Raw genomic sequence first — 9,781 nt, 5'->3', positions numbered from 1 at the left:
AAAATGCATCTATGACAGTGGGGCACTGCACCTGTATAAATCCACACCGTGACCCCCGTCAGTCTTCGTTAAGTGCCAGCCCCATTCCACCTTAGTATCTGGGGGGGGGGGCAGGGATGGTTTGGTGTCCTGCTGGTCCCTCTTGATTGTGACTTTCTCCCTCGGCGTGATCAAAGTCCAGCCCTTCTCCACAGCACATCACACTCCTCATGCTTTATTATTCATTAGCAGAAACACACCGATGACTGTGGTGGGGGATGGGGGGGCTCCACCTGCTGGGGGCTAACCGCCGTGGCAGCTCCGGGCTGGGCCGGCCAGGGGAGCCTGCACCTCACAGGAGTACCGGCAGGGCAGCAGCGCGTTCCTGGACGGGGCAGGGACTGTGGTGTCACAGGACAATTTTAAAGGAGCTGCAAGAGAGGAGTGTGGGTCAGGCTGCGGGCACCAGCCCCCGGCCTCCTGCAGCTGCAGCCCACGTTGGGTTTGCAGATGGTAGGGACTATGCCCTCTCCCTTCTGGTACGCGCTGTGCCCCTTCGCCCTGGGACACAAGCAGGGACTGTCGCCCCGGTACCATCTTCTATGGTGGGTGAAGACCCCTGAGCACCCAGAATGCCCACCTGGCAAAGTCCGGAGAACGGGAGATGACGTGCTGGAACTCGGAGAGATTGATGGTCCCGTCCCGATCGATGTCTGACTCTTCCAGGATCTGGGAGAGGGGAAGTTGAAACCAGAGCCCCTGGTGACCCCGCTTACCCCCGGACCGGTGAGGCCCAGCCCCCCCCCCCATGCCACCACTCACGTTGTCGATGAGCTGCTTCATCTCCACTGCGCTGAGCCGCGTGTCCTCCCCCTCCCCCGTGAGGCAGTTCACAAGCCGGCTCAGGTCTTCCCGGTCCAGGGTCCCGTCATCATCGAAGTCTGCAGAGAGGGCACAGGTGGCCAGAGAGAAGTCAGGAGTTCCCGGTGTCCACGCATGGCGGTCTCGAAGCCCGTGGGGAGGACCGGCACTCACCGAAGATGCGGAAGGCGTAGTGGGACTTGATGTCTGGCGTCGCCGTGTCACTGAACACGCTCAGGAGGTCCAGGAAGTCCTCGAAGCTGAGGCTGTCTCTGGTAGGGGAGGTGGAGAAGACCTTGCAGATTCTCTCCTTGAAGGGATTGGCCTAGGTGAGAGAACGTGGTGAAGGTCACAGGGAAGGTCACCACATACAGCCTGGTCAGAGCAAACCCCACTGGTAACTTGAGAGAGCTCAGGCTCATGGGGAAGAGGCCTTTAGGCCAGGATGGAAGGTCATGGGGGCACTTGAGGGCCAGCCCAGTCAGCTGATGAATGGGCAGGAATGGCTTCCTGGGCATATAAGTCAAAAGCATATACAACCTAGGTGTGGTAGCGCATGCCTGTAGTCCCAGCTATGGGAGGGCAGAGGTAGGTCCAAAGGTAGCTGAGGGCAAAAGTGTGAGACTCTAAAAGTAAAGAGGACTAGGGTATGGCTCACTTGGTGCGGCTGCTGGCCTGGCAAATGACGTGGGGCTTCCAGTTCAATCACCAAAGCTGTGGCTTGGAGATGCAGCTCAGTGGCAGCATGCTTGGCCCTGAGTTCAAACCCCATGACCACCCCCAGAAAAGAAATATTCAACCTAAGTGGGTCAGAGCGGGGAGAGGAAGGCACCTATGTAAAGGCAACAAGACCGGCTGGCTGTTTTTTAAAACACACTTGACAACTGTAACAGGCACTGGCTGAGGGGGAACTTGGCCGCCTGGGCGGCAGGTCTCCCAGACCCTCATGAGGTCACTCAGTTCCTCAAAAGGACAACACTTTTTTGAAAAGCACCATTCTAGATAATCCTGCAAGGTACTTTGATAAGTTGATGCCAGGAAATCAGGGCCCAGCGGGTAAAAAGACCAGAATGGGGGACCAGTGATGTCAACTCCAGGGCAGGATGTCTGGGCCCCAGCAGGGAGCATGGGCGTGGCTTCGTACCTTGAGTTCTGGAAGGCTAAGGATCCGCTCCAGGGACACCCGGGCCTGCAGGGACTCCTCCACGCTCACGTGCTCCCCGGGGAGCAGCTCACAAAACCGCTTGTGCGCTCTGGCAGGGAGGGAGGACGTGTGGGTGCTCTGAAGACATCCGGTCCCCTGTGGGCACTGCCACCTGCCCCTGTCCACCCCTGCCCACCCCTGCCCACGACCCTCATAACCAGGTGAGAGGCTGGGTCACATGCAGAGAACTTGGAACCAGGGCAGCCAAAGGGAGCTAGCTAAGTCTGGCCGCCACCAGTGGCTCACGCCTGTCATCCTAGCTACTCAGGAAGGCCAAGATCGGAGGACGGAGGTTCAAGGCCAGCCCGGGTATGAAAGTCCGGTAGGCTTTTATGTGCCTTTAGCCACCACAAAGCCAGGACTGGGGCACGGTAGAGTGCCAGCCTGGAACAAAAGCAGGCCCCGGGGTCAGGCCTCGGTAACCGCACTAAGTAAAGACAGACAAAGAGGCCGAGAAAGGAGCAGAAGTCGGCCCTAGAAGACAGGGAGAAAAAGCAAAATTAAAGCCTGGTCCCCCGCCCGTCCGTGTCAGTCCCCCGGGGGGGGGGGGCGGCCAGGAGCCGCACCCGGTCCGGCCCCGGGTCCCAGCACCGCGGCGCCCCCCGCGCGCCGGGCCCGCCCCCCGCCCCGCCCCCGGCCCCGGCCCCGGCCCCGGCCCCGGCCCAGGCCCACTCACAGCAGGATCTCCTGCTTGGTCAGGAACGTCAGGTCCTAAAAGGCAAACCCACCGAGCGTGGGGCGTCAGGCCGCCGCCCCGCGCCCCGCGCCCCGCTCGGGCGCAGCCCCGCGCCCCGCGCCCCGCGCACCTGGTACTCGGCCAGCAGCTCCTTGGACAGGCGGCTGCCCGAGCCCCCCATGGCCGCGCCGCGCGCTCCGGCAACTCGGCCCAGGACGCCGCAACTTTCCCACTTCCGCCCTCGGGCCGCGTCCCCGCCCCGTCCCCGCGGCAACCGCGCCCCGGGCCGCCCCCGGGCCCCGCCCCGGGCTCCCCGCGGCGCTCAGCCCGCCAGCCACCCGCGCCCGCAGTCCCAGCCCGCTGGAGGCGGGGCCGGAGGCGCCGGGGCGGAGCCTAGGCGCCTAGCCCCGCCCAGGCACGCTGGGGGCGGGGCCTAACGCTCCCGGGCGGAGCCTATGGATCTGACCACGCCTCCCTTGGGCGTGGCGCGTGCGCCGCGTGCGTGGTACCGACTACGCCTGCGCCAAGGGCGCCGCGACCTCGGGACGTTCGGAAAAGCGGCTGCGGGACGTGTCGGCGGTGAGTCCGGGGGCCTGCAGTGAGGGGCGGTCGCAGTCCCGAGCGGGGTCCGCTGAGGGGCACCTGCCCGGTTCCCGCGGCCCGCTGTCTGGGGAAGCTCCCCACCCGTCCTCCCGGGGAGGGCTTCCGGGACCCGGGCGCCGCGCACGTGCCCGCGCCGCTCCCCCGTCCGCGGCCCCGCGGAGGCCGAGGCCGGGGCCGGAGGCCGGCCGCCGGGGCCCGCCCATGCCGGGCTCGGCCTGCGGCCGGCTTCCGTTCTCGGAACCGGAGGACGAGGGAGGCTCGGGGCCTCCCGCGGTGTCCTGGCTGGATCCGCCCGCGGGCGGGCCGGTTCCTATCGTTAACCGCTGCAGGCCGGCCCGGGCCCCCGGCCCCTCCCGCCAGGCCCCGGCCCCGGCCCCCGGCCCCTCCCGCCAGGCCCCCGGCCCCTCCCGCCAGGCCCCGGCCCCGGCCCCCGGCCCCTCCCGCCAGGCCCCGGCCCCGGCCCCTCCCGCCAGGCCCCGGCCCCGGCCCCGGCCCCCGGCCCCTCCCGCCAGGCCCCAGCCCCGGCCCCCGGCCCCTCCCGCCAGGCCCCGGCCCCGGCCCCGGCCCCCGGCCCCTCCCGCCAGGCCCCAGCCCCGGCCCCCGGCCCCTCCCTCCAGGCCCCAGCCCCGGCCCCGGCCCCTCCCGCCAGGCCCCAGCCCCGGCCCCTCCCGCCAGGCCCCAGCCCCGGCCCCGGCCCCTCCCGCCAGGCCCCGGCCCCGGCCCCCGGCCCCTCCCGCCAGGCCCCTGGCCCCGAGCGTCTCCTCCACGCCCGGGGACCCCGCGCTACCCTTTTGCTTTGTCTCCTCTCAACCCCAGAACGGTGCGGCGCATAGTAGGCTCTCAGTAGCCGTTGACCGAGTGCAAACCCGAGCGGGCTGACCTGCTGTCAGGAGGAGGTGAGACCCCCGCGCCCTCCTACCGCACCCTTCCACCTCATCCGTGCCTCTGTTTCCTCGGACAGAGAGGTCCAAAGGCCTCCCGCCAGCCACACGAGCCTCCCCTCTACACCTCTACACCTGCCGTCTACACCTGGGCAGGTAAGTTGTAATTTAAAATCCGTAGGAGATGAGAGCCCAAGGCCTCTCTGTCTTGGTAGGCCTCCTCCAGGAAGTCTTCCCCGACTCCCTGACGTCAGAAATCTGTCATGTCTGCCTTACACCGTTGCCAGTGCTTTTCCCAGACAGCGTGTAGCGTGTGCCACTGAGGGTCACTGGAGTTTATGATGGGGTGAACATTTCTTCGCTGTCTAGTCCCTGAGAACCATGGGCCAGGACCTGGTCCCTCAGAACCAGAACCTCAGGTCCCTGGGGGACACAGTTGTTAACTTATTTACTGAGTGATTGTGGCCTGTAGCTTACCCAGCCACCATCAGAAGGTGGACATCTGAGCATTACTCCATTAAGACTGTATCAGCTGTAACCACAGGGACATTTCATACTGTGAAGTAACCATAGAGATCTTCCTACGGCTTGCAGGGCTCAGGGAGGTCGCTGAAGGATGGCCTAGCGGGGCAGAGGGCCGGGGAGGACTTTCCACCAAGGGAAAAGCATGAGTGAAACCACACAAACCAAGACTGTCATCCTAGCTACTCAGGACGCCGAGATCGGAGGGTTACAGTTTGAAACCAGCCCAGGCAGGAAAGACCATGAAATTCTTACCTCCAATTAACTGGCACAAAGCCAGAAATAGAGCTATGGCTCAAAGGGTAGAACGCTAGCCTTGAGTGAAAAAAAAAAAAACTTAGGGACAGCGTCCAGGCCCTGAGTTCAAGCCCCAGTAGCAGCGCGCGCGCGTGCGCACACACACACACGCACACACACATGCAAACACACACAATCTGTATCAGTGTGTGAGTTCCATCATGTAGAAAAGTGTTAGGTAGAAAAAGCAGCTGTTTTTCTTTCCCCCTATGTAGCCCAGGCTGGCCTTAAACTCCCGATCGTCCTCTGCTTCCTGAGGGCTGTGGTTACAGGCACCTGCTACCACACCGGACGCAAGAATCGTCTCAGGAATTATTAGCAGCAGCTTGCGAGAAACGTCCACGGGTGGAAGAGGGAAGAGCCCTGCCACCTTCTCTGGTGCGGGGTGCGGGGGCCGCTCCTTCCCCGGCATGGCGCCCACACTGTGGAAGGGACTGGTGGGCCTGGGCCTCTTCGTCCTGGCCCATGCTGCCTTCTCCGCTGCACAGCATCGTTCCTATACGCGCCTCACAGAAAAGGAAGACGAGTCCCTGCCGACAGACACTGTTTTTCAGACACTTCTGGCCTTTGCAGTTACCTGTTACGGCATAGTTCACATTGCAGGGGAGTTTAAAGACATGGATGCCACTTCAGAGCTGAAGAAGAAGACATTCGACACCTTGAGAAACCACCCATCTTTTTATGTGTTCAATCACCGCGGTCGAGTGCTGTTCCGGCCTTCCGATGCTACGCAGTCCTCACCCCAGGACGCGCTGGCCTCCAACACGTCATTGAAGCCAAGAAAATTCGAATCACTGCGCCCTTAAGGTTTTTACAAACAAAGAAGCAGGACACATAGGTGAAGAGTGGAGTTTGGGGTAAAAGGTACACACAAGCACATGCATACACACACAAGTATTTATATTTCAGATATAGTTTTTTTTAATCTAATGGTCTTTGTACATTGTTAAATCATTACTGGAATGTAAGTTGTCTATCTTGTATGTCTTTTTTATTTTCTTTTGAACCAGTTCATAACTTCTGTAAAAGTCACTGTTTCAAAAACATTTCCTTGAAAAACGTTGGGTTTGGGGATTATGAGGCTTCTTTTTCTTTTGTATTGGTTTTTAGGAAGGCTTTTGGAATCCCGTGTGTTGCTCTGTATCTTGAGTGACAGGTGATCTTCCTAGTGAGCCCCAAAGGCGGCATCCGGCTTTCCGATGTCCCCTAAAACATGGCTCAAGCCGGTGCTGGGGCTTAAACTAAACTCAGGGCCTTGAGCTCTTGCCTGGCTTTTTTCTGTCAAGGCTGGTGCTCTGCTAGTTGAGTCACACCTCTACTTCTGGCTTTTTGCTGGTTAGTTGGAGATGAGTTTCAGGACTTTCCTGCCCATACCAGCTTTGAACTGTGAGCCTCAGCTCTCGGCCTCGAGTAGCTGGGGTGACGGGTGTGAGCCTCTAGCGGTGGGCTGCTCTCCTATTTTTCGTGTCTGTGATCCTTTCAGGCCAGCCCATGGCGACTCCCGGTGATCTAAACGAAACTTCCTACCTGCTGTCTCCCAACACCTCGGACTGGGACGGGCAAGTGGTCCCTGACTTCACCTATGGGCAGGAGGAACTGGTGGTGGAGGGAGTTCAGTGGCCACAGGTCCCCAGCGCCCTGGACACGCAGCCGCAGTCCCGCTTTGACGCTGCCCTGTGCGCGGCCTGGGCACAGCGGGTGGAGCTGGGGCTCTTCCGCTACCACCTGGGCGAGCTGCAGACACAGACCCTGCCGGGCACCGTGGGGCTCGTGGCTCAGCTGAACGTGGAGCGCGGGGTGCAGAGGCGGCGACCCCAGGACGTCAGGAGCGTGAGGCAGGCCTTTGACCCCCAGCAGTTCAACTTCAGGAAGATCCCGAGGGGAGAGGTTCTTTTCCGTCTGCGCCCCGAGCCCCGTGGTCCCTGGGATGGGGATGGTGACATCCTGGTGGTGATCAATGTGAGTCCCCTGGAGCGCGGACACGTGTTGCTGGTGCCCGAGCCTGCCCTCGGTCTCCCACAGCGCTTGCTGCCCAGGGCGCTGCGGGCCGGGCTGGAGGCCGTGCTGCTGAGTCTGCACCCCGGCTTCCGCGTTGGCTTCAACAGCCTGGGGGGGCTGGCTTCCGTGAACCACCTCCACCTGCACGGCTACTACCTGGATCACAGGCTGCCTGTGGAGCAGGCTCCGAGCATCCCCCTGGATCCCAAAGGCCGACTGCACCTGCTCCAGACGCTCCCCGCGCCGGGCTTCCTCTTCTACGTGGGCAGGCCAGGGCTGGACATGGAAGCCGTGGTCAGCAGGGTGTGCCGGGCCACCGACTACCTGAGCGAGCACGAGATCGCACACAACGTGTTTGTGACGCGCGGGGCTCCGCCAGGAGAGGCGGTGCCCTCCTTTACGCTCTCGGGGCTCCGCGTCATTCTGTGGCCCCGGAAGCCCAGCTTTGGAGTAAAGGAGGGCAAGGCCTTCAATGTGGCCCTCTGTGAGCTGGCCGGGCATCTCCCTGTCAAAACCTCCCAGGACTTCGGCAGCCTGACAGAGACGGCGGCCGTGCCCCTCATTCGGGACTGCCTGCTGCCCCCGGCCCAGATGGAGGAGGTGCAGGCTGCGCTGGTGGCCCTGGTGGCGGGGGAGTCACCCTAGCCCTGGGCCGTGGTGAGTGCCCGTCCCTCGGCTGTCCACTTCCACCACTGCCTGGATTCCCACGCCTCAGGCGCCAAGGAAGCGCTGGCGCTGGCTCTGAGGGGGAGAGGCTGGAATAAATCTCAGGATGCTCTGAACCTGGCGTTTCTGCTGCCTCTTTAATGAGAAAGTGTGAGCCGCTGGCGCCGGGCCCTGTGGGCCCCCTTACCTCCGGCCCCAGCCGCTGTGTCCTCCGCCTTCCCCTTCCCCTTCCCGTCAGCATGTTCCTTTTTTGAAACACAACTTCACTCTGTTGCCCAGGCCAGCCCTAAACCCCGGGGCCCCGGGATCCTCCTACCTCAGCCTCCCAAGTGTCTGGGACTGCAGGCGAGCCCCATCATGCCTGGCTTGTCTGCTGCTGAGTGTCATGTCTCTGTCTCTAACTTGACGTCTGGCCCCGCATGCCTGCCTCCTTCCCCTCCCTGAACACCCTTCTTGAGTTCCCTCCCGGCATGGATGAAGATGTCCATCCCATCCTCTCGCAGCTCCCGACGCAGGTCCTGCCTCTGCAAGTGAGGAGATGGTGGCTGACAGACGGTCACTCGTCTGCGGTCCAGCAGCTAATAGAGGTCATGCAGACCGAGCCCAGAATCTGAGCGGGCCTCCGGCCAGCAGCTCCAGAGCCGATGGCGCAGCTCAGAACTCAACCCCATATGCCACGTCAAGAGGCCTGGCAGAGGCTGCACGGCAGCTGCGGGAAGACAGCGCTTCAGTCTGCCTTCAGCCTGCAGACGTGGACTGTGGCCTACACCAACAGGGACCTGGGCCGCAGTACAGTGCCAGCCGCAGGGCACTGGCCACACCGTTAGCTCAGTTTTCCTGGGAGGGAGAAACAGTGATCGCTGTCAGCACTGCTCAGGATAAACAGGTGGTGGTGGCCTGAAGAGGCTCTGTAGCTCCTCAGAAGCAGTTTCAGCCTCTTGTCACAAAGATGTTACTGGACAGTCAGGCTTCCCTTTCCTTAGTGAGATGTACAGGGCGGCGTCGCGGCACCAGGCCGCCCGCCCCAGGGCAGAACCACTGGAACTCCTCCACATAGCCCCTGGCGCCACCGTTTCGCTGTGGATTTTCGAGTTGGGAAAAGAAATACCAAGACAGGAGAGATAGGATTACTGGGAGACTAAAGGAAACGAGAGAGGGGCACAGCACCTCTGCGCTGAGCCCGGGGAGGGGGGAGAGCGCATCCTCTCCATGCTGATTGGGGAGGACGGGTCAGTAAGAGCTGTGGCTAGTGCCTGTGCGTGTGCAACCCTGAGCCCCTGCCCCTTCGGGCTGTGAGACAACAGAGGGAAGGAATACGGAGACACGGCCCAGCCCCCGCCCCTCCCGGGGGAAGGAGAGTCCCGGGCACCGGGCGGGCGGGCGGGCACCCCCAGAGCTGGTGTGAGGCCTGCAGGTTGCGGCGCCGGCCTGCACGGAGCTGAGATGCAGACTTTCAGTTGGATGTTGTGTATTCCAAAAGAAGCCACAGAGTGTCCCCGGTCAGGGGCGGCCGTGCCGCGTGACCCGCGTGACCCCTGTGACATGCTTACCCGCATTACAAGGGCTGCAGGTGCGGCTGGCGCCGTGGCCGGCGGTGAGGCCCGGCCTGAGCTTGAGCCAGGGCCTGGGCGGGGCCTCGGCCCACAGCCGGGTGGGTGTGGCTTCCGCGAGGGCCCGCCCCCAGAACGCGCCTCCAATGGGACCCGCCCCCGTCTCCTTGGCGACGGCGCCGCCGCCCGCCCCCCGCCGCCCTCCCGGGACCTCGGAGCTGCGCGTTGACCCCAGGGGGAGCGGGCTCCCCCTCGCCACGCGGGGACCCGCGTCGTGTGGAGCCGAGAGGCCGTCCCGGCGGCCCGCAGCGCTCGGGAGGCCCCGGAGAGCGGGCGATGGGCGGCCGGCCGGGCCCCGCCCCGGGGCGCTAGGGGCGGCCCGCAGCCCCCGCCGCGTCCTCGCCGCCTCGGGTGGGCAGGGTCCGCGTGGGGTCCCCCCAGCCCCGCGGCTGCCTCCGCCGCCGCCTCTCTCCGCCCGGACTCTCACTGGCGATCGTGATTGCGGGGCGGCGGCGCCCGGCCCGCACCCGACCTCGGCCCCGCA

At 63.6% G+C, this 9,781-nt stretch overlaps 3 protein-coding genes across 3 annotated transcripts; 2 read left to right on the top strand and 1 right to left on the bottom strand.

Annotated features, from left to right (window-relative positions):
• Nucleotides 1-198: 198 nt before the first annotated feature.
• On the bottom strand, nt 199-3,001 carry Cib1 (calcium and integrin binding 1). The gene is made up of 7 exons (XM_042670423.1): nt 2,851-3,001; nt 2,721-2,755; nt 1,985-2,093; nt 1,015-1,165; nt 802-920; nt 620-708; nt 199-410 (listed from the first exon to the last, which is right to left on the bottom strand). The coding sequence occupies exons 1-7, from the start codon at nt 2,899-2,901 to the stop codon at nt 389-391; spliced, it is 576 nt and encodes a 191-aa protein (XP_042526357.1). The 5' UTR covers nt 2,902-3,001; the 3' UTR covers nt 199-388.
• Nucleotides 3,002-4,261: 1,260 nt separating this feature from the next.
• LOC122099988 (ER membrane protein complex subunit 5-like) lies at nt 4,262-5,999 on the top strand. The gene is made up of 2 exons (XM_042670424.1): nt 4,262-4,360; nt 5,239-5,999. The coding sequence occupies exon 2, from the start codon at nt 5,434-5,436 to the stop codon at nt 5,827-5,829; it is 396 nt and encodes a 131-aa protein (XP_042526358.1). The 5' UTR covers nt 4,262-4,360; nt 5,239-5,433; the 3' UTR covers nt 5,830-5,999.
• Nucleotides 4,301-7,803, top strand: Gdpgp1 (GDP-D-glucose phosphorylase 1). The gene is made up of 2 exons (XM_042670422.1): nt 4,301-4,360; nt 6,507-7,803. The coding sequence occupies exon 2, from the start codon at nt 6,515-6,517 to the stop codon at nt 7,664-7,666; it is 1,152 nt and encodes a 383-aa protein (XP_042526356.1). The 5' UTR covers nt 4,301-4,360; nt 6,507-6,514; the 3' UTR covers nt 7,667-7,803.
• Nucleotides 7,804-9,781: the final 1,978 nt, after the last annotated feature.

The sequence above is a fragment of the Dipodomys spectabilis genome, unplaced genomic scaffold (genome assembly GCF_019054845.1).
Source record: "Dipodomys spectabilis isolate Male_0828 unplaced genomic scaffold, ASM1905484v1 ptg000552l, whole genome shotgun sequence".
In the NCBI taxonomy this organism is placed as follows: domain Eukaryota; kingdom Metazoa; phylum Chordata; class Mammalia; order Rodentia; family Heteromyidae; genus Dipodomys; species Dipodomys spectabilis.
The sequence above is the reverse complement of the archived record's forward strand: the minus strand, read 5'-3'. Positions and strand labels throughout refer to the sequence as shown.

Excerpts from the sequence above, each read along its gene's own strand:
- Gdpgp1 (XM_042670422.1), top strand. The coding sequence starts at position 6,515 with ATGGCGACTCCCGGTGATCTAAACGAAACTTCCTACCTGCTGTCTCCC.
- LOC122099988 (XM_042670424.1), top strand. The coding sequence starts at position 5,434 with ATGGCGCCCACACTGTGGAAGGGACTGGTGGGCCTGGGCCTCTTCGTC.
- Cib1 (XM_042670423.1), bottom strand. The coding sequence starts at position 2,901 with ATGGGGGGCTCGGGCAGCCGCCTGTCCAAGGAGCTGCTGGCCGAGTAC. Across the intron at positions 2,756-2,850 it reads AGCTGCTGGCCGAGTACCAG|GACCTGACGTTCCTGACCAA; the intron begins GTGCGCGGGGCG and ends TTTGCCTTTTAG. Across the intron at positions 709-801 it reads TGAAGCAGCTCATCGACAAC|ATCCTGGAAGAGTCAGACAT; the intron begins GTGAGTGGTGGC and ends CCCCTCTCCCAG.